Below are 22,712 nucleotides of genomic sequence, written 5' to 3'. Positions count from 1 at the left end.
AACGCTATTACTGCTTCGCGACAAACACAGGCCGGGTGGCGGTACCTACCTGTGTGGGCTTACAACACGCCTTACCACCAGCAAAACGCACGGATTTTACCAGTAAATCTAGAACGGCAGAATAATCTGTCATAGTTCTTTATTGCATGGAGCCCGACGGCCCCCTACCGAGCAGTCAGAAGGGACGTTACTGCCGAATGTTCTAGTGTTGTAGTGTGAAGGCTGCCGCCCTACCGAGAGTTGCACACGGTGTGTTGTGTTGTTTAACAGACTAAAAATTATGGGAAAGGAAAAAGAAAAAAACTCATTAACTGCTCTGTATATTTATTCCGTTCAAAACATATTGTTTCTCTTTCGTATAAATGATTTGATGACTGCCGCAGTTATAATGTTGCTAGTGTCAAAAATTAAAACTTACTAAAAGATACAGATTATCATTTTCATATACTTAATTTATATAAGCATCTAGTTTTGTGGCTACGCATACGATTTAAAATATGATACTATATATGTAAAATAGATTTTAATTTTGTAGTCAGTAAAGTAATACTGATTACTGTACGATCACATGATGACGAGCCAGTTGCCCTACTTCAATAAGTCTATCATTTAGTTTTGTACCGACAGTTTGTTGTGTCGATCGCGACATCAGAAAGCGTTCGAGCTATACTTGGAACTGAGCGCTGCTTGCGATGGTCTCGAGGGTATTTTTGTTGTTTCCTTTGGGACTCAGACCTTCTCGTTGACGCGGCAACTATATCCTTGCCGCCTTTAGTAACAGATTGTGTTACCCATGCTACATTATTAACAATAGACACGAAACTAAGTTCGTATGTTGCGTCTTAACGTCTCAACTACTCGATCAATCATCATAAAATTTTGCGAAACTCCCTGGCAAGTATACCTAGCAGCCTGTGTTGCCACTTTGCTTAACTAATTTGCATTAAATTAAAAATCATCCAGATTGTAAATAGTTGTGAAGTCCATAGCAACTCTACATGACTTCGGGTTGGCTCGTTGAATTTTATAGAGCCGGCAACTAGGTTCCACAGAATTTATGTAATTCCGAGTGTGGGCCGGCGTCTCTGCAGTCTCTCTCGTTGAAATATCAAAATACATATTTAAATTTGTGTCAAAATAAATCAGTTTTTTTGTATCGCTTAACAGTACTCTTAATCATTACTCTTTAAATAGATCTAATAGTTTTGGAGATTGTTTCCCTACGAGTCACACAGACATACAAGTCTCACCTCTATGAGAGTGTATGAACATCAGTTTAATGTTCATCAAACATACTTAAGTACTAATGTAAAGCAATTTCAGTAACGCGCCAAGCGGTAAGCTGTCGTCGATGTTTTTAAAACAACTTTTGAAATCTTATTCTTAAATAGCCATCAACAAAAACTGTGGAGTGTTAACGTGAAATGGTTTTTGTATTAAATTATAAAAGTAAAGGACATTGGAGAGTGTTTAGTGCTCTGCCGTCGTGGGACCGGCCGGTGTCGGCTCGTGTCGGCTCGCGTCGGCTCGTGTAGCCTCGTGTCGGCCGGTGTCGGCTCGCGTCGGCCGGTGTCGGCTAGTGTCGCGGTGTGTTCTCGCTGTGTCTGTCGGCGAACTCCACCCCGAAGAGCGTCTCGCAGGCGACGCGGGCGGCGGCCTTGCGGGCCTCGCGCTTGTTGGGCGCTGGAAGCCACACCACGACACCGCGCGTCAGGACAACTCTAGATTTTTATCATGTAGATGGTCGAGCTGGTATTAGGTGGTTAGTGGTGGGCCCATAGACATCTACAACGTAAATGCCGCCACCTGCCGTGAGACATGAGTTCTAAGGCTCAGTTTTTACAGTACAACGGCTAGTAATTATGCTTTGCAGTGGTGATTTTTATTACCCGATATTCCTTCGCGGTGGTCGCGGTGGTCAATCGTGAACATGAGTTACGTACATATTTCATTACAAAAATTAGTCCCCCACCCTTAAGTGCTAAAACGTACGACGTAGTTACCTTTCCCGACGTAAGTTTTACCATCGACCACGAGTCCGATGGTGAACATCATGTTCTGGGGCTTGTCGCCGTCCACGGCCAGCTCGCGGTACTCCTGGGCCGGCTTCATGTAGGCCAGCAGCATGCAGGGGTGCATGGTGCTGGCGTTGGAGGGCAGAGTCTTGATCTTGGCGGGCTTGCTGGGCTTGTGCTCGACCGCGCCCGCCGTGGCGCCGCCCACCGGCCCCGACTGCGTGCTCTCCGAGTCCTGCCGACACGCGCCCTGGGTCAGTCACCCCGCGAGCCCCGGGCCTGGGTACCGGCCAAGCCCGGGGCGGCCGCGGCTGCTAACTCTGACATCCGTATTTCTTCACTTCAACTTCGTTCAATAAGGAAAGTACCAAATAAAAGTCGGTACCAAAAAAATATAAGGGCTAGACGCCACTGATTCATCACACAGACATAAGTCGACACAAGACATTAAAGTGACCGTAGCGGTGCTGTCGGTGCCGCGTTGCTGCGAGCGACGAGACTGTAGAGTAGAGTTACCGACACACTGGCGGCGGCGGGGCGGAGCAGGGGCACTTTGTATCCCTCCCCCTCCCACTCCGAGAACAGCTTGTGTAGAGCGAAGGACGCCAGCTGGATCATGGGCAGCGGCTCCTCTTCGGCGGGCTCGGTGCTGCCTGGAACATCACGTGACGTCATTATGTAGGCGGGGTGATCGCGTCCCCCCGCGCCCCCGCGCCCCCGCACCCCCGGGCGGACACCCGCACTTACTCTCAGCACATTTCTTGATCTTTTTGATGATGATGTCTCTGACGGCTTGCTCGGCGGCCGCGCTGCGGGCTAGCAGCTTGTTCTCACCTAAACATAATTACTTACTTATAGTCATCGTTCTATTGTCGTGCAAACGACGGAACTAAAGCTGCTCAGAATCTACTGATACAAGTAGGTAAATAAAATTGTAGTGTTTGTCAACTTTTTTTTAAGGTAACGTCCTCACCGTATCCTTGGTACACGGTGCCGTCAATGGTGAGGTCTGCGCAGTACGTGGGGGTCGTTTGCTTGAAGTGCTTGTTCGGGTTTGGCTCCACTTTGAAATTCTGAAACATTGGACCCGGCGTCAGCGTCGGTCAGGACCAGAGCGCCCTCACGCATATGGCAAGATCGCGTGTGCAGCGACGTGTACGAGTCAATAGTGTCGGAGCTCACATTGGCAATCTGCTCCTTAGGAATCATTTCGTTGATCACCATGACTGCATTCTTGGGCGTGAGGAGTCGCCTGAGGTGCTGGTTCTGTCTGCGGCGACGTTCCTTGTTTGTCACTTTCTTCACTGTAACAAAAATCTAAATAGTACATCTAAGTAAACATATCCGGGGTCCTTCCTGTCAGCCAACTCCTGAACACATTACGTACATTGTATGCGACTTACAGAAAAGCATAGTGTTACATGTCCGCGGCCTTAGACGCGACCAGATCTAGAAAGAGAAATTACCTCCCGGTAGTTTACTTTTCATCCACGAAGGCAGTTCTTCCTTGGAGCCAGCCAATTTCTTTTCTTCGATTCCCTCCATACCATTCGTCTGGGTAACAAGTTTTTCAAATATTTTATTATGTGAGACTGTTTTAAAATGAATTCGTTCCGTTTTACAAGAAAAGCGGAACTAGCTTTTTAAGCAACTATTACGGGCAATAAAGCTCACTCATTTCACTTCGTTTCGATAACAGAACTCCGCTTCTTCGAAACCCACGTCTTTCTCTTTGACACTTAATCTAATATATTTAAACATAAAATGTGTATCACTTATTAAGAAAATTACTATCGTATTTTAACATTATTTTCCATTGTGCTTATACAGGGTGTCCGGTGACAGAATTAAGATTTAAAATTTAAATAAAAAAGTAAGGCTAAAAACATAAGGAAAAAAAATCAATTATTATTACAAAGGTGACAAGTGCGGGTAATTAATACTTAAAATTCTTTTCATAATGTTTGTTGTTCCCTTCGGACGCTCTCCTGAAACTTGGCGTCAATGTTTGGTGCCAACCGCGATGTAGGGACAGAATTTTGTTTCAGTGCTAAGAGGGTCGCTGGTTTTGTTTCATAGACTTTACTTTTTAGATACCCGCACAGAAAAAAGTATGTATAACTGTTTACTAGTTGTTGATGGCAGTAATGGACGATTCAAGGTTGGACTTACGTCAAACTGAAGTGGTGCATTGTCTTGTCCGACGCAGGCTGCATCCTCGGCGACATCACGCGGCTGAAGACATTATGCCGTGTGGGTCATGTGTTTCACCTCTCACACACACTCGCACATCTCAACATTCGCACATACACACAACTCTAGCCAAAAACTACTTAAAGACCATGGCCTCAGTATATTTCCCTGGCCGGGTAGAGCTCTAATCAACAAAAACCACACTCTTGTCAATAATAGTGTGACGAAATGGCTAACAAATAAATAAATTTTAATATTAGATAATTATTCAACCGTACAGTGGCACCTACCGAATGCTTTATTCTTTCAAAGTATTGAATAAATTCTTGAACGGATATATTTGAGCTCATAAACAATTCTCAATATTATCAATAGAAACAATTATCATGTAGCCTGAACAACGATATCAGATATAACAATTATAACAGCACACATACAAGCACATACTCACAGTGAAGGTGCAAACACATCATCCATCAAACTCTACCAACCTCTCATGTATGCCGCCCAGTGAAATTGCAACTTTAACACCTTCATTTAAAATCCTACCCTACAGAACTGAGAATCCAAGTTACAATCCAAGAGGGTCCATATATGGAAGGCTGGCGAGCAGCTAATGTCTAGTTAGGTCTAGAGTGATGTGTATGAATGCTGATCATGCCTTCATACAGCATCCTCATCTACTAGGTTGCTCTCGGAGAGGCTTGAGTTAATTGTATACTCGGTCAGTTATCGTTAAAGGCTTCTAAAGATAAGCATACTCTATGATATCATAGAAAGATACATTGCGATAATAATAAATTTTGTTATAAGAAATTTTAATATTATTTGTGTCAATTGAGCTCAAATGGAAAATCAACAGTGGCAAACTGAAAAAATAGAAAGTAAGCTAGAAAATTAAAAAAAGTGTCAAGAAACTAAGAATGACATGTTTAGTTGATAGGGATGTATTTATTGCAAAGTAAAGCATATCGGTTGTTCGCGGGGTATATCAAGCCGAAACTAGATAAAACTCATATTAGGATAATCGCAACGCAAAAAAAAACTCAATTAAATAGTTTCGGAATGAATTTTCCTTGAACATAAGCCAACTATTCATCTGCTCAACCCTCGAATTGTGTTTTACATAAGGTAACGTACAATATGTTTGGTGGTGACAGATAAGGCTGGCCACATATCAAAAGATGCGAAATTGAGGTTTTTTTTTGAAAATCCCACCAACTTCGGGTTTCTTTATGATATCGGAGGTTACACGAAAACGCAGCAGACTCGATAACTCGACAGGCCTGATTGAGCGGGTTCTCCGAAATAAAAAAGGTACACATGATTTCAGCTAATTGAAACACACATACACTCCTCCGACGCCGGTAATCGTCCGTAACGTAAGATCTTTATTAGTAATGCACACAGTGTACGACTGACTTTGTAATGACGTACAAATTAGTAATGCACACAATGTACGACTTAACTTTGTAATAACGTACAAAAAATAACATAATTTTTTTCATTCATTGACCACGATCTCAGAGCGTTCGTTTGTGCAATACACTAACTCTTATGCAAACAACCGTGAATGAAGTGTACCACAAAAAGTTCGCACGCTACCGAATGACCCATGGGTTGTTGCGAAACCTCCAGTTTTATTTTCTTTGTACCTCTAATTGTATTTAAAATTAATATTTTTATAATAAGGAACTTCGTTCCTATCCGGTGTCCCACGACACCACACTTTTTTTTTTTCGTATTCGTTGTTTCTTATGTGTTAAACGAATTTGTCCTCGTTCTGAGGCATTGAGCTGAATGAACGGCCTAACGGTACTTTTATTGCTTATATTTAGGGCTGTCATCAAACAGTTGAAACAATAAATATATTAGTTTTTGTATGAAGTTCCGTTGTAGCATTTATTAATTATAACTAAGTTTTTTTTACATTTTAACGTGATATATATTATTGATAGCTGACCCGGCAGACTTCGTAGTGCCTCAATCGATAAATAAAAGACCTAAACTTTTGTATAAAATAAACTTAAAACAAACAAAAGGAAGGGGAAATCAAAATTATTATTTTTATTTAATTCTGAGCATTTTCCTTGTTATCCACCTATAACCTTCTCTGGACTTCCACAAATAATTCAAGACCAAAATTAGCCAAATCGGTCCAGCCGTTCTCGAGTTTTAGCGAGACTAACGAACACCAATTCCTTTTTATATGAGGCCTATAAAATCAAAGGCAGCTAAATCCAAGTCTGTCAAATATTCAGGTAAACTACAAAAATCAGCCCTAAACACGTCTTTACGGATCCTCCCGATCCATCGAAGTACTGCTCTTGCTAGGACAAGTGTTAGAAACACTCCCGGTTTGAGAAGCTGAAATAACTGTGTTCGGATAGCTACGATATTCTTTATTTTAAAGCAGATGTATAAAGAATGAGAATATTACTAATAATCTGAATTTTAAATGATAAATCTTCGTTTATTAGTACTTAGTACGGAGTAAAAATAAATTTTTTGAACTGAATTTGTTAGAGATTTAGCTGCATTTGTTATAACATGAAAACACTAAAGCGTGTCCAACTAACTAAGCAAGATAGCGCTATTGTTAATCAATTTTACGAAATTAAGGCGTTTAGCTGCCTTTGATTTTATAGGCCTCATATGATCTTCATATCATATAGATAGAAGAAGAAGATAGAAGATAGTCAAGTTTCGGGTTGATATACGCATTATGACATACACAACCGCTATGTAAAAATGCTTCAAACTGCTACTGTGTACTGAAATAAATTCTTAATTTTACTGAAGCAATAACACAACTGTCCAGTTCAGCCATGTCGTTAACAAGTACATAATATGTACATTATTAACAACATGTTGTACAATTAACCCCCGCACAATCAGAGAGCAACCATTGCCTTCATATCTTCAGTAGAACTCACCACACATGAAGCTGTAGTAATAAATTATTTTGTCACTTAATGTTTAGCATTGTTTTTGTTCAAAATCTTATGTAGTATATAATATATAGAGAAAAAGGGTTTTAGATGGGTATTACTGTAATATGTATATATGTTAAATGATTAATACGAACATTTAAAAAATGTCCCTTAGTCAACATTTTATTTTTAATAAAAAATATTTTCTTTTGTAATGTAAAGCATTATATTTTTCAAATTATTTTAATTTTAATTGACCTATGATAGCATCTTGTTATAATTAACTTACTTGATCATAAAAAGACATGAAAAAAAATATAGATTTTTTTCAAACAAAGAAGTGTTTTAACCCTTCTTTGTTTACTCCTATACAAGCCTATTTATATCGTTCACTAATTTCCAGATGAAATTTGGCAAAACTTATATTAAATATGTGTCATTTTGTTGGAGTGGTTGCAAGTAAAGTTTAAATTGTTATGACTTGCCAATTTTCATCATCATACATCATACATTCTATGATTATATGTTACAGGTAACCTATACACATCACTGATAATAATCTCTGGATATCAGTATGAAACCAAAAAAAAAAGTTTAATTCTTATTAACAATGATTCAAACTTCTTTCACAGTATGTAATCACAAACTTTCATTATTCTTTCCTGCTTCTTGTCAAGACTTTTTCATTTTTTCATTGATAGTTATTTCATTATGAAAGTAACTATAAGGTAAGGTAATAATACTCTGGTGGTGTCCTAGACAATACTATAGCTTCTAACATAGCTCTTATTTTGCACCGTAAGCAATAACATAAATTATGAGATCTAATATTCTGAGTCATATTTTCTAGATTTACCTCATCAGATACTGCAGAATCCATCTCGAGGTTGAAATGATTGGCGGCCCGACCCTTGTCTGTAGAAATAAATAGAAAATTCAACACATTTTTTAAGGATATATAAATAGGTAATTTTACACTGTAGTTCTTAGTTTTTGTGTTTTTTTAACATTTATAATCAATTCTTAAAATTAATTGTGTAGACTTTTTCACATTATGTAATGTATTCCTATTCCTTGTCATATCACTCTTGTCAGAGCAGTTGTGATAGTCATTCAGTATCATTGCTGTGAGCAGATGTTATGCACCTCATGAGCAATCCCCACTTCTCCTGGTTTGTGATGAGCCTGGTGCTCATGTAAACAACACATTTTTTGACATATCTCCAGGCAAGTAACACCTATATTATTATATTATATTATTATACATTGTTAATAATATGACTTTTCCAACAAACATAATGTCAACAATGGTATTCATAATTTTATATCACTCAGTTTGAACAATCCATTTAATGACCAGATTTAATATTTGTACAACATTTTGTTGTCCTATTATACAACATTTTGCAAATCAGTGTTACTTAAAAGAAATGAAAAGCATCAAGTGTGACAAGTAGACCTTAAGATCATTATATTTCTCATTTTTCATTTTATAGTGGTCCATTGTTAGTTTGGATGATCATCAAAGTAATTTACAGACAAGAGATTTGATCACTATTTGGTAACCTCTAAGCAGCTCACTCGAATGGAATCAATCATAAGTTTCGAGCGGTTTCATAAAGCTTCGGAAGCTCGTCTCACGCCACTCGTTCTGGTCATAAATATCGCATTAATTCGCGTTGGACACTAATGTACAAAGGACCAGTAAATTATCGATGAGTAAATGATTAATTAGAAAGTTAAGTTCACGTAAATTACTCAATGTAATGAGATAAAGTATGTTGTTATCATAATGTCATTTTGTCAATTGTAATTTCGTCTTAATAGCTGTGTACGATTTAAAATGAAATGTGTTATTCATACTGTCAACAAAAATATCTGATCTACCTACTTACGTTGTAAAAACGCCATAACGAGATATCATAGACCTATTAGGTTTCCTACTTCATTGCGAGATATGTGTGATTTTTTTTCAATAGTATGCATGTATCAATGTTTGTGTATCTGCAATTCGATGCAGGTACGAACGAACTTCGATGCAGGTACTTTTTAAAACATTAAAATGTGACTTGGATTCTGCAGATTCTGCACATATTTGATTAAAATTGATCGATGCTTTATTTTAATTTGGTGGTTCAATTAAAGATGCAAAAGAAACTTCGCTCATACGGTCAAGACTCTGGCTGTGACAACTTCAATTTACTATTTTCGTTTTCAGACTTTTTTCCCTACCTAAGCAATTAGGTATGAAAAAACCGTGGGCTTTCAACAGCTTTGGGTAGGCCAACGGGGCTCACCAATCGTCATAACGTTATTGGAATAGCCATAGGTTATTGGAATAGGGATAGGTTGAGCACACTCACGGGCTCGAGAGAATCTCGGACATTAACACTAACGCTAGCACGAATACTCCTTCGGCTTTTGAAATATACAAGACTGTCAAATCATTGACAGTATTCGACAGCGTCAGGGCTATGAAGCTATGTTGAAACTGGTACATAGGTACAGAATTGCAACGATTTTATTTAATCTTTAAAATTAGTGACTTAGAACAAAAATGTTACTTAATTCAGGAAATAGTACACTCAATTCAACATTTAGTATCACTTTAAAAGCAATTTTGATGTAAATGAATTTGGGTATGTTTGAGAAATATGAATAGAAAATGACCAGTAGCGATTGTGAAACAAACAAACAAATTGGTTTAGCATTCCTGTAGCTTTCTTCGTTATCTTAATTTTGAATTTATTGCTCTATTGAGATCATAATTTTCAAATGTGGAACTGGACCTGTAAGTATAAAATATTGTAATATTTTTCAGTAAGAAAGTGTATTAAATTGTTTATCAACATAATTTTAAAGCAAAATTTATTGGAATACAATAAATAATCCAACTGCATACATGAAGTCTTCGTCGCGTAATAAATGAACTGCCTAATGTATTTTTACACCAGTACCAATTATTATAAGGAAATACTTAATGCATGTTCACGAACAACTTCTTAATGAAGGAATATCATTCCAGAACTTTAACTTCTCTAGTAGTGTCTTCATATGCACTCATGGTATTAACATGCCATTTTGACTATTTTATTGTATCATTTAAAATATTTAAAAGACTATATGAGTCGTCTATTATCAAAGGCGGCAATCTGTACATTTGGACAAAAAATTTTTATTGATATGTCAATACAGATTTATTTGAATATAATCGTCTCCTTCAAAGAATACGGTTCAAAACCTGCATTAAATAAAGGTTAATAGTTAACCTGTTATTTATCTAAGATGTCGTTCCGAAGAGTTTTGTGACTGCCAATGGAATACAAAGTCAATAATTCGTTTTTCTGATTTACCAATCATTGTCCAAAAGTCAGATTGCCACCTTTGATAATAGTCGACTCATATAGTACATATGATACTGTTTCCTTCTTAGGTACGAAACTTGTTTGATCTAATGACAGTAATCAGCTAACTATATTCATAACTAATCAATATTTGTATGTTAAATTGTTAATTGATTGGAATGGGGTTTTTATATTTAACAATTATATTTAATTATATACATTGATTTTGCTTTTGGTTCAGTTTTATAAAATTATTTTTTTGGATTTCTAGTCAACATGGAATGAACAATGTCTTCAGTCCACTGCGTTGTAGTATGGGAGTGGCAGTCAAATGGTCAATGGTTACCACACACGCCAAGTGTTACAAGGACCCTAGAAAGGGCTCATGCTAAGAAGTTAACCAGGGTGGTATTGGCTGATGCTGATCCAGCATTGAAGGGATATTATGTTAACTTGCTGACCCTGACACAGAGTAATGAGACGCCTGGTAATTACACATTTACATAAACCTGAGTTCAATTGCTATTATATTATTTATTCCTTTACTGTGACTGACTCTGCTAAACACCCAAAACACTAATAACATAACATAATAACAGTACAATTAAACTTCTAGCCATGAGTACCGATTAATAACAAATTATTTATAGGAGTATGCCATGCATACACTTATACAGGTGCTATTAAGGTTATATTAAGCTGAAAATTTTAGTTAGCGTTCAATTAGAATAACCATTTTGATATAAAAATATGTTTTCAAGTAAATATTTTTGGAATAAAAAGCACTTAAACATTAAGAAAAAAGAAATTACCTGGAGACCCTTTAATTATATTTTAGAGAAGGGACTGTAATATGAATTCTATTAAATAATAAGGCTGATTACATATCAAAAGATGTGAATTTCTGTCAGAAGTAAACATATTAAAATATTTTTCTCTACCAAATAGGTACTGTCCTCGTGGTTTTTATTAGGCCCTATTTGATAAACAATCTGTATCTTCTAGGTCAAGGTCACTAACTTTTAATTTACAAATATTTATGCCTGTAAACCAAGATGTACTCATGAAATGCTAAAAATCTATTTAATTTAATAATTTCAACAACTTTCGAATGCTTTCAGAAGTTACAAGAAACATAGCATATGTGACACAAGCACACACTTCCGTCTGTCGTGGTACTTATTTATTTAGTAGAAATCAAACCCCAGTTGGAGTAGATACGTACATTGCGTCAAATGATAGTTAGGAAACAATAGTTGGTTGTTTTATTCAAGTTTTGATATCCATGATAACTACTTAACTACTAAACTACTTAAATTATTCAAAATGTTGAAAACAATAAAATTAAAATAATAAATGTGAGATTAAATCGTAAAAGTCATTTTTATAAGGTCTAGAACTTGTGAAAACTACCGGAACTTACTTACTACTACTTGTGTAAATGAAAAATTACCGGTCATTAAGGATTGTAGAAATTAGTCCAGTGATTGGGACTTAATTGGTCACTGAGCTATCCCAAATGACAACCTGAATAGCCCAATTTATAATTTGTATTTAAAGAAAACATTTTGATTATAGATGGTGGAATATTAGAGTGTGGTGTGCGTAGATCATGCTACAGTGTGCAGTCCGTAGCCGGACGGGGCTGGTGCTGGGAATGGGCTCGGTTTATGCCTCCTCCTGGCGCTGGAGAGCTACTCTATGACCCTCTGCCGCTTGATGTAAATATAAACAAATTTCCAATTATCTATTGATATAAAACAACAAAAACTAATTCAATTAATAATCCCTGAAGCGCTCACTAATTGGTAAGAAGAGTTCTTATTTCTTAGTTTAGTCGTTTGAGATAGCCAGCTCAGTGGGCTGTGTCTATGAATTATAATCTCTACCATCCTACAGAAAATGATAAGAAAACTTTTAAAAGATACCCCAAACGTTTTCAGAAACAATGCCATCTAGAAGAGTCTTGGTCTCGGGGGATAGAAGTCGTAACATTGGACAATTGGGTGGTGTCGCTCTCCTGCATGACGGGGCGGAGCGGGGCGGCGGTGAGGCTGCTCCGGCGCGCGCCCCACCCCCCCTACCCGCTCACCCTCACCCCGCAGCCGCCCCCGCCGCCCAACCTGCAGAGACAGCTTGACGGTAGGCATTTGAAAAGTAGTGAAAGTATTTTTAGGTATTTGGTAAAAAAAAAAATATTTCATCTGTTTTATCTATTTCTAGACTAAAACTTTTTTGTTATTGCCCCTGTAGGCAGATGAGCATCCGGCCCACCTGATGGTGAGTGGTAACTGTCACCCATGGACTTAGTAATTAGTAATGCCAGAGTCAGAGCTAAGCTGATACCTACCGTACCTAAACTAATAATGCAATCATAGTTAAATGTAAAAATATTCATGAAAATGTTTTTTACTGTCTTGTAACATCTCACGAAGTGAAGCATTCCAACAGCAAGGCTCCGGAGCTTGTTGCATCCGTGCCTGCTCTATGATCTATTAACTATCTAACCTTCACTATCGGAATCGAAACTACCAAACAGGAGTAGGAATTTTCTATGACTACAGAACAATATTGAAAGTTAATGTATTTCCATGACAGTTCGCAAAAGTCGCATCCCGCAGCAGCACACGGGGGCCAGCTGCCACTCCGCCCACTCCGCGCCGCCCGCCCTCCCCGCGCCCCCCGCCCCGCCCCGGAGTGCGTCGCCGAAGGACAGGAAGCCGGGCATAGCGAGGCAGATATTGCACAACTTGAATATATTTAGTGAGTTACAATCAGCGGCGGCAGTTTCCTTTCCTCTATACACCGTTAATACTATATGTTCTGTGACGACAGGCAACAACAACAAGAGTCCGGGGGGCGGCGCGCGCGACTCGGAGTGCACCAGCACGGGCTCCGGCGGCGGCAGGAGGCACAGCGTGGACACCGTGTCCACCTACCTCAGCCACGAGAGCAAGGACAGTTTGCAGGTGCCGCCCCACCCACCACACTTGCTTCCTTTTGGAAATCCTATTGTTTCCTAAACGTCAGTAGCGCCGCCGTCTCGTTGCAGCAGGCGGCCGTGGGCGAGCTGCTCAACTGCAGCGGCGGCAGCGACGACGTGTTCGAGTCCCCGGCGCCCTCCGCCGACGAACTCGACCTCTCCGACGAGACTGTCGACGGTAAATGGAAATATTTCATAACTACCTCTCAACGTTACTGCCACTGCCATTTTACTGAATTGTCGATAAATAAATAAAACATTATATGTGAATACTCGCGGATCCAGACGAACATAAACTAAAGTGCAACCGGCGATCGGCACACTGAGGCCGACCGTAAGAATGAGATAGCGATATATTGTAGTCCCCTCTACTCCCGCAGACCCTACAATAGGTATTATTGGTGTCTGAAGGTATTTTTGTCTCCTCATAAAACAGACGATTTGTAATATAACGTTTTTACCTTACCTTTATTCTTTATTGTCGTTATTACATTTAATGGCCATCAGCTCAGTAAGTAAGAAGTCCTGTCCCCTCTGTCCGCAGAGTCGTGGTGGGCGGCGGTGCGCGAGTGGACGCGGCGCGGCGCCCCCCGCGGCCCGTGCGCGCTGTGTGACGTCACGGTGCAGGGCGGGCGCGCGCTGGCTCGCTGCGGGCACGCGCTGCACGCCGCCTGCCTCGCGCGCCGTCTGCGGGCCCTGGCGCGGGCCGGGGTGCGTACACCCCTGCACTAGTCAATAAACTAATTACTCAATTGAAAATAATATTCTCTATTCTTTAGACTACATTTATTATAATTTTATTAAAGTGTATTGCAGCCTTATGTACATTACGTTTCAAATGGCTGGTATTAAACAACGGCAACTTCACAACATATTATAAGCCGCGCCACCCTCGCGGTCCCCCGTCGACTGGAGTGCGTCCACCGCGGGTCCGTGAGGGTGTGGGATGGAATGTCGCAGGAACCTCTGCACGTGGAGTGCGGCGCGTGCGGACACTCGTACGGGGCGCCCGGGCCTCCGCCTCGCGCCGCGCCGCGCCCCCCCCTGTGCAGCGGCGCGCAGCCCCGGGGCAGCATGTCGTGGCGCCTGCAGCCGGTCTCCCTGCCGCAATTTGAATACAGCTCGTCCATACTCGTCACATACAAGTAAGCGTTCTGTCGCGGCGGTTGCGGGGTCGACCTTAGCGCCCCCCTCCCGCTGGACGTGTACCGAGTGTCCCGTGTTGCAGCTTCCAATCCGGCACGCAGGGCGCCGCGCACCCCGCGCCGGGCTCGCCCTACTACGCCGTGGGCTTCCCGCGACATTCGCTGCTGCCCGACACGCAGCTGGGGCGCCAGGTGAGTCCCCGCCGCCACCCCGGGGGCGGACGTCGTTAACTAATAGAGTGCTAAGGTCATCACAGATTTAACCGCGGGCCGCGCCGGCAGGTGGTGGTGTCGCTGCGGCTGGCGTGGGAGCGCGGCCTGCTGTTCGTAGTGCGCACTTCGCGCACGACGGGCCGCGAGCACGTGGTGGCGTGGAGCTGCCCGCCCCCGCCGCCCTCCCGCGCCGCGCACTACCGCCCCCCCGCGCGCCCCGCCGACCTGCTGGCCGACCTGCTGCAGCGCCTGCACCGCCTCGCGCACCCCGCGCACCCCGCGCACCCCGCACACCCCGCACACCACCCTACTGCACCGTAGCAATACCTCCGGTCTCCGGTTTATTCTGTGAGCAGACTCGCTGTCCGTGTGCGCGTTGCATTAAACTGATGTTGACGTTATTGTTGTTGATAATAAAATTGAATATGAGCATATGTCATGAAACTACAAAGTAATATAAGTACGTTACGTAGTCTTCCACAATTAGCAATTATGTGAAATACTAGGTCTTCCATTAAATTTTCTGTATATATTATCCTATGTTAAATTACATTACAATCTATAGAAATGCTAGGTATATTGTTAATCTATGTTAATATTATTATATTTAAGACAAATTGGGCTCCATATAAAATGAGAGCTTGTGACCGCACTGCGCACCTCAGGAGTCGAGGAGGAGGGAGGGGGGGGTGTTAATGTGGAAGAACTAAATTGTACAGACAATTAACAGCCAGGCCTGTGTCCGTGTCCCACTAGGACCACCTCGCTCCAGGTGTCACAGGGTCCCAGCAATGACAGTAGCTCGTGGGTGTTCTTATCTCCGCTGCTGATTGATTGGTCCAAGTCGATGTTGCCGTCGTAGTGTGTAGTCTTGCCAGTGGGTGCCTTCAATAATAAATAAAAATACATTATTGCCATAATCGTCTTCCTAAGTAAATATTTAACTATATTATGTAAACTACGATAAAAAAATTTTATTAAACTATGTTATAATTGTATAATTTTTAGATTTTATTTTTAATAGATGTTGCATTATTTTTTGTAATTTTAAAGGTAATTAAATATAAATTCAATTTATTATATTTATTTAATCCTCAAATAAATTGATTTTGAATTAAATGCTATTTTATTGAAAAGATATTCCCCGCTCGTCCGTGGGCGCCGGTCGAGCAGTGGTGCGGCCCCGGGACAGCGCCGTCCGGTCCTACTGATTCATGTTAATATTGTTTTAATACACGAGGATCGTATAGTGTACGCCATCTATTTTTCTTTACCAATCTACACGTTATTTTACGCACCACCCTTGGTTGACTCATGCAGAATGCCATAGACACTAAGTCGGCCAATATACACGTATAGTCCACGTATAACATTTTATTAAATAAATAATTGTGCTTAATTTAATTTTGGCAATTAAATCCAATAGCTTCAACAGATTGTTTTATGAATCTTTATATTAGTGATGTTTTGTTTTTAATAAATATTTGTAATTGTATTTTTAGGAGCGAATGAATATCTTGTCTTTTAATTATATAAACGACTCGAACGTCTTAAACCAGTGTCACTCAAACTTTAAATTTAAATATATAATTGGATACTGCTTTGTTCATTTCATTCGTATTGTTTGATATAATTTGATTTGCTCAGACTTTTATTCTAGAATTTTCTTTTTTAGGTCCATCTTTCTTTCGAAGAGCCGTCACGCTCTGTAACTTTACGGTTGGCAGTAGCTTGGGTGTAGAACTAAGTGACCGCTGGAACAAATATTAATCATTCCTTTTCTAATGTATATAGTCCGGTGGATGGTGGTGGAATCACGAAGTGATTTTTATTTTTATTTGTGTGCTAAGGATTTTTCCTCTCCTCGATCGAGAATCGAGCTCGGATCTCATGCTACAGTAATCAATCACTGACCTTTAATTCAACTAGCCGATTAATCTTATTATTAATCTAAATTTAGATTTAATGAAAACAAATTTGGATAATTTAATCTAAATATTATATAAACAATATTTCGAAGTCCTCTTCAACTTAATTATTAATTATTCATGCCAAACCCTAAATTATTAATATTATTCATATTAGCTGGAGCATGTCATAACTGCAACAATTTGAATGCCACTGTAAAACAAACAAAATCAAATGTCATTTATCTTTTCGTGCACGATAGCGTATGTACGTTGTAATACATATTTGCTACCTGTCACAATAGAAGCATAAGAAATTATGATATTTGTTCTAGTACTTACCTAAGTATACTCGTATTATCATTAGAATCACTTTAGTAAAAAATCGCACAGGCGTCGCGGCGTCGGTTGTACACTAATTAATGATTTGAACAGTAAATGATTGATTGACTAGATGTATTTTGATTCTTAATCTGCACTGTCCGAAGTGACAATATTAGATATTTTGACGATAAGTCTGCTGAAGTGAACATTTTTATTATTTAAATTGATTTAGTATGCGTTTCGGTTTGAAGGGTGGGGCAGCCGTTGTAGCTATGCACGAGACCTTGGAACTTGTATCTCAAGGTGGGTGGCGCATTTACGTTGTGGATGTCTATGGGCTCCAGTAACCACTTAACACCAGGTGGGCTGTGAGCTCGTCCACATCTAAGCAATAAAAAAATAAAAACAAAATTAAGCATGACTTACTCTGTTACTCTAAACTTGAAAAAAAAAAGACTGAAAAGATTACATGTTAGGCTCTCTCCACGTTTCGTTAAAGATTATAGAACACTAAACATGACACAAAAAAGTTAAAGAGATCTAATCTCAGTCTCCCAATGAGAAACAGAATGTCGAGTGAGATAAAAGGAGTTTACTACCAGTTCTGACTCTGTAAGTACCAATTCAACGCAAAACTTTCACAAAAAACTAAATTTAATAATGAAGAGCCCGACCAGGAAGAAAAAAAAAACAAATTAGTGGAGATTAAAATGTGTTTGAAAAGTTATAAGTATATGATAATGGGCTTTAGTAACCAGTAAGTAGCGTTTTGAGGAGCGTTTTGGAAACGCCAGTGCGAATCTACTTCTACTAGAAATTCATGAAACAATGAACGAGATCTCTGTGTCTATTTATAAATTAGATAATAAATTAATTAACTTATAAAGCCCCACATCCACAGCTCGGACGGATCTCAAGTCGGCACAATGGTTGGCACTAACAATTTGCGAAGCAATCTAAGCGACGTGTTCAGTGAAAAGCAATTAAGTCAAATAGTCAAATCATCAGTGGGCGAGGGTGGGAAAGTGATTGATGGGTACGTCAAACCTGTCGCTGATGGCATAGCAGGATTCCTCGGTGATCATTTTAAAGTGACTTTAGAAGTACAAGTGAGTGGACAAGTTACATGTTTGCATTTATTCGTGAAACGATTGCCTGTTAACAATAAACCGAAGGCTGAGTTCATCGACAGTCAGCACTTTTTTAGAAGAGAGCGGTTAATTTTTGAACTTTTTGAAGAATTTGAGGACGTCGGAGGTAAGCATTTTTATTATTAGCCTCTAAGGCAAACATCCGCACGGCCCTCAGAGGAGTGGTCACAATTACCCTTGGCCACCAACATCTCCAGAAGCACAAATTTAAGTGAATGTAGGTAAATACAATTAGCGGCGAGTCTTCCAAGGTTCGATTCCTCTATAAATTTATTTTTTACACAATTAAATTCGCAAATATAATCCTCTTAATCGGCTACTAACATTTACGATTTGGACATTCCAGATCCGAATCCATGGAACGTCAAAGCATACCTATACTCCGACAGCATGCTGGTCCTGCCCGACTTGGACATCCAGGGCTATCGTTCTCGGCACCACCTGGATACCTTCGACCTACCACACGCGACAGTCACCATTACGTCCATCGCTCGTTTCCACGCAACCTTCGCTAATTACGAGACTAAGAATATCCTCAACGGAAGAAGTGAATACAATTTTTACAAACAACACGAACACTTATTAAACGAACCCACTTTTAAGGACTGCCCTTGGCTTCGTGCGGCCGCAAAATGTATTTCAGACATCCTAAACACTTTCTCCGCAAAATACGTTGGCTTGCCAGAATTAGAAAATAGTATTGTAAAATTGTTTATAGAAGCTTGTGATAGTTTGACTGTAGTTAAAGATGGATTCAATGTATTGATACACAAAGACTTATGGGCTAATAACATCATGTTTAAATACGAGGACTGCAATCCTAATAATGCTGTTATCATAGATTACCAATGTATAAGATACTCGGCACCGACGTTTGATGTCATGACCTTTCTGTACCTGACGACATCGAAGAGTTTCCGGCAGCAGCACGAAACAGGAATCTTCGAGCACTACTATACAATTTTTTCCAAGCATCTAAATGAAAATACCAAATTGAGATTGAAAAGAATCGGCTACAACTGGGAGGAATTTTTGAAGAGTTGCGAAAACTCTAGAATGTTTGGTATTTTTCAAGCTTTGGGTATATGTCCTTATATCTTATTAGATCCGAAGACTGCTGCAGCTACTTTTGACGATCCGGAAACCTTTCAGAAGCATAACTTCGAAGATAGGTCTGCCCCTTTAATACGCTACGCGAGGACCTGCAATGTATACCGGGAGAGACTGGTAGAATTGTCTGAGGAATTCGTGGAAAGATATTTATTGAAAAAATAAACAAATGATTTATCAGAAATAAATATTTATATATTATGTTTTTATTTTATTTTACAGAAACATCTATATCGTACGTAAGACAAAAACTTTGTACCCCTTTTTACGAAAATTGCGCGGACGGAGGAGCATGAAATTTCCCACACTTATAGAGAATATAGAGAAGGAGTGCAGGATCCTAATATTTTTTCTTAAATTATGCATAAAAGATACATTAAAACAACAAAAAATATGACACACACTACCATGTATTCGACACAACACATCTTTGCTTATTGTCAAGCTTTTGTTATTGTTTAAAGTCTGTGGTCAAATTAAGAATAGATTATTATTGTTTGTCTTTAATATTATTTGTCTACAATGTAATCTTGGCGAAATCTGTCGAATTTCGACTACTGGGGGACCACTAGTTGATCTAATTTTACGTACACACCATCTTGACCTACTTAATTGTACTACTGGCTTTGCCCGTACGCCACTCCTTTTCTTGAGCAATGGTTGCAGGGTGTGTTGGAGGTCGCAATCCAGTCTGAGGATAGGGGTACAAATGAAGAGATAAAAGAAGCGGTAGAAGAATAGACAAGTTAAAAAAACAAATGAACAGAGTTGAGAGTTTCAATACATTTTTATTGCGTTTTTTTTACCTTTGTAGGCAGACCTAATGGTATGTGGTTACCGACGCTCATGAACGACAGCAATACCAGGGATACAGCCAAGTCGCTGCCGACCATTGTTATTTGATATTACCTACGCCTGTCGCTCCTAACGTACTGTTAGGATTTAAGATAAATTATTAAAAACACTTAATCACATTAGGACTTAAACCAGTGTGCCAACTGAACCAATGAAGTGATTTCGTAAACTGAGCCACTGGTCGTGATACCTATGATTTATATCTTATATTGTTGAAATAAATATTGCGCCATTCATTATAGTTATAATACGCCCTTCTATTAAAATGCCCGATGTATAATACCGCGAATGATTTGTAGCAGAAAGAGATAGGATAATGATATCCATCCATCCATGCTAAGCTACAAAACTTTCTACTAACTATTAAAAGGAAACAAAGTAAGCACTATAAGACGTTTTCGTCAAACGATATTTTATGCAATTCTTTGGAGGCAGCGGTTGGGCTGGGCTTCGCTTCGTTAAACGAGTAATTAGGAGCCTGATTACTGAAACATGGCGCGAGGGTTCGATTTCCTGTCGGAGCAAATGCTCTTATAGATATAATTAAAGCAACCTATATCATTTAATCTCGCCTGTGTGTGGTAGACAGCTCATCCTAACCGGCCTCTCTTCCACTGCCGTTACGTACAGCTGCTGTTATGCAGCGTGCTAGAGTGTTAGCCTCGCCTCCTCAAGTCCTAGACCAATTCGTCTCTCAACACTTCAATTCAAAATTTTAAAGTTACAAAACTAAAACTTTCGCGCTTATTTAATAACAAGCTCGGTGAGTACTCCGAATAAGGTAACCTCTCTAAGTACTGGTTAAACTGACACAGTTAGCTGTGACCATACCGAGGCGTACATATGGTCGGCCATATGGTCACACCTTGATGGATCTCTGCAGCGCATGTTACGTAAACTATGAGAAGTGCTGTTTTTATATTGGCACGTTAAAATCGTTGCCCGAGGGATACTCAATACATTGTTTCTTTTTAAATTGCGTACATGGTAAACAAGGTACAAGGTGAGCTCACAGCCCATCTGGTGTCAAGTGGTTCCAGATTATTACGAAACCGGGTGGTAAGTACAATTGTAAGAGATGGCGGGATTACCTCAGATAATGTTTCAGAGAACGATACAAAATACAGAAAGAAGCAATGTCTGATCGTAGAACCAGATGATCAAAGCGGCCCGTGAGATCTTGGTATGATGCGTTCTGCGATTCGCTTGGGCCACAAGTTAATCGCATTAATATTGTTAATATTACCATAGTGGTGCAGTAGTACTGTCACGGTTCGCGTGTCTAAGGTCACCGAGTTACATCTGGTCAAACCTGAGTCTCCCTCATCCGAGCGAAACTTCTGACGTTAGCTGACACGTGAAGCTCTGTGTGAATATCCAGAGAACGTAAATATTTCTAGTTTAAATAAGATATAACACCGAAAACTTATTGGGTAGACGGTGAACTCATTCGTGAACATGCATTAGGTATTTGGTCTGAAGCACCGGTTGTCTTATCCTGTAGACCATGACCACTCATGGGCTTACCAATACTTACAGCTTTAAGTTGTTAAAGTGATACCCAGTAAATATATTCATATTTACATATGTTTCAATAATACGGAATTACTCGGCGATTAAATAAATGAAACTGCTCTGTAAGAAATATCTAATAACATCTAAAACCCGGCTGCAATCTAAGATTTTCTGTTGTGTTCCGTAAGATACATATAACATGTAGATAAAAACGAAATTACGTTTAACAAGGGTATCAACTCTAAAATATAGATAATTTAGAAATTAACTTGAAGACTACAACTGTTTGCTGAATTCTATTTGCTTTGAAAAAAACATCTCATTTAAGAAGTAAGTCCGTCCTGGCACGAGTGTCCACGTCAATGATACACACATACATATTTACAATTACTTCTTTAGTATTAAATTCAATTATAATTATAACATACCTAAATATAAACTCCGTTTAATAACAGACATTATTGAAAACAATAAATTGTTTGTTTGCGTGTGCACACAGAACTCATTGTCATTTGTGGGACGTATTTGTTTTATGATTAATTTTGTAGGTATTTACTTGCGATGCTAATAAAGCGGGTTACAGCATTACGCGCTGGCGTGCTCCTCAGTTAGTCTCGATCTCTTAGTAAGCCTAACAAAACAAGTTACTTACGTTACAGCAAGTTAGTTATTTAACTGAATGTTTATGAGTATTCACAGTTGGAAAACGGCACACGTAGCAATGTTATCTGAGAATTGGAGACAATGGACTCCACAGAATATTGCTGCAAGGCTTATTTTCTTTCGATTTATTATAGGACGAGCGAGGGGAGGTCCTAGCGTTCCGGTCGATGTAAAACATGTGTCGAGACGAGAACAAACCTCCACATGAGAATTGGTAAGCAGCCAGTTCCTCTACGGTAGACTGAAACGACCATACTGAGCCTCTTAGCTATCACGCGTGTTAAAAGTTCCCTTCACTGTTGAGAAACATTTTCTACAATTTATGCGCAAGAGAGACATCAGCCCTCATTGATTAATGGCT

General features: G+C 39.6%; 3 protein-coding genes across 10 annotated transcripts; 2 read left to right on the top strand and 1 right to left on the bottom strand.

The window, feature by feature from the left end:
* Positions 1-307: 307 nt before the first annotated feature.
* LOC101741377 (uncharacterized) lies at positions 308-9,314 on the bottom strand. 6 transcript variants are annotated; one of them, XM_062669917.1, is made up of 12 exons: positions 9,094-9,271; positions 9,037-9,060; positions 7,998-8,056; positions 4,188-4,250; positions 3,482-3,569; positions 3,198-3,319; positions 2,989-3,088; positions 2,763-2,849; positions 2,532-2,668; positions 2,004-2,250; positions 1,568-1,683; positions 308-1,527 (listed from the first exon to the last, which is right to left on the bottom strand). In XM_062669917.1, exons 1-11 carry the CDS (start codon positions 9,125-9,127, stop codon positions 1,577-1,579), a joined length of 1,068 nt encoding a protein of 355 aa, XP_062525901.1. In that variant the 5' UTR covers positions 9,128-9,271; the 3' UTR covers positions 308-1,527; positions 1,568-1,576. The 6 variants fall into 6 exon arrangements, with proteins under 6 accessions (XP_062525901.1, XP_012553413.1, XP_037868589.1 ...); XM_012697959.4 differs by having other exon boundaries at positions 308-1,683; positions 9,094-9,269; XM_038012661.2 differs by having other exon boundaries at positions 308-1,683; positions 9,037-9,062; positions 9,101-9,216.
* A 140-nt stretch (positions 9,315-9,454) lies between these two features.
* Positions 9,455-15,945, top strand: LOC101745320 (protein deltex). 3 transcript variants are annotated; one of them, XM_038012659.2, is made up of 11 exons: positions 9,455-9,643; positions 10,757-10,972; positions 12,064-12,206; positions 12,429-12,627; positions 13,084-13,248; positions 13,321-13,454; positions 13,538-13,646; positions 14,013-14,179; positions 14,429-14,613; positions 14,697-14,805; positions 14,896-15,945. In XM_038012659.2, the coding sequence occupies exons 2-11, from the start codon at positions 10,774-10,776 to the stop codon at positions 15,145-15,147; spliced, it is 1,662 nt and encodes a 553-aa protein (XP_037868587.1). In that variant the 5' UTR covers positions 9,455-9,643; positions 10,757-10,773; the 3' UTR covers positions 15,148-15,945. The 3 variants fall into 3 exon arrangements, with proteins under 3 accessions (XP_037868587.1, XP_037868588.1, XP_037868586.1); XM_038012660.2 differs by having other exon boundaries at positions 9,455-9,932; positions 13,541-13,646; XM_038012658.2 differs by having other exon boundaries at positions 9,455-9,932.
* A 1,980-nt stretch (positions 15,946-17,925) lies between these two features.
* Positions 17,926-19,519, top strand: LOC101741239 (uncharacterized). Its single transcript, XM_004923629.3, has 2 exons — positions 17,926-18,314; positions 18,555-19,519. The coding sequence occupies exons 1-2, from the start codon at positions 17,984-17,986 to the stop codon at positions 19,481-19,483; spliced, it is 1,260 nt and encodes a 419-aa protein (XP_004923686.1). The 5' UTR covers positions 17,926-17,983; the 3' UTR covers positions 19,484-19,519.
* The last annotated feature ends 3,193 nt before the right edge of the window (positions 19,520-22,712 follow it).

The sequence above is a fragment of the Bombyx mori genome, chromosome 8, assembly GCF_030269925.1.
Source record: "Bombyx mori chromosome 8, ASM3026992v2".
NCBI lineage: Eukaryota > Metazoa > Arthropoda > Insecta > Lepidoptera > Bombycidae > Bombyx > Bombyx mori.
This window is presented reverse-complemented; position numbering and strand designations above follow the sequence as displayed.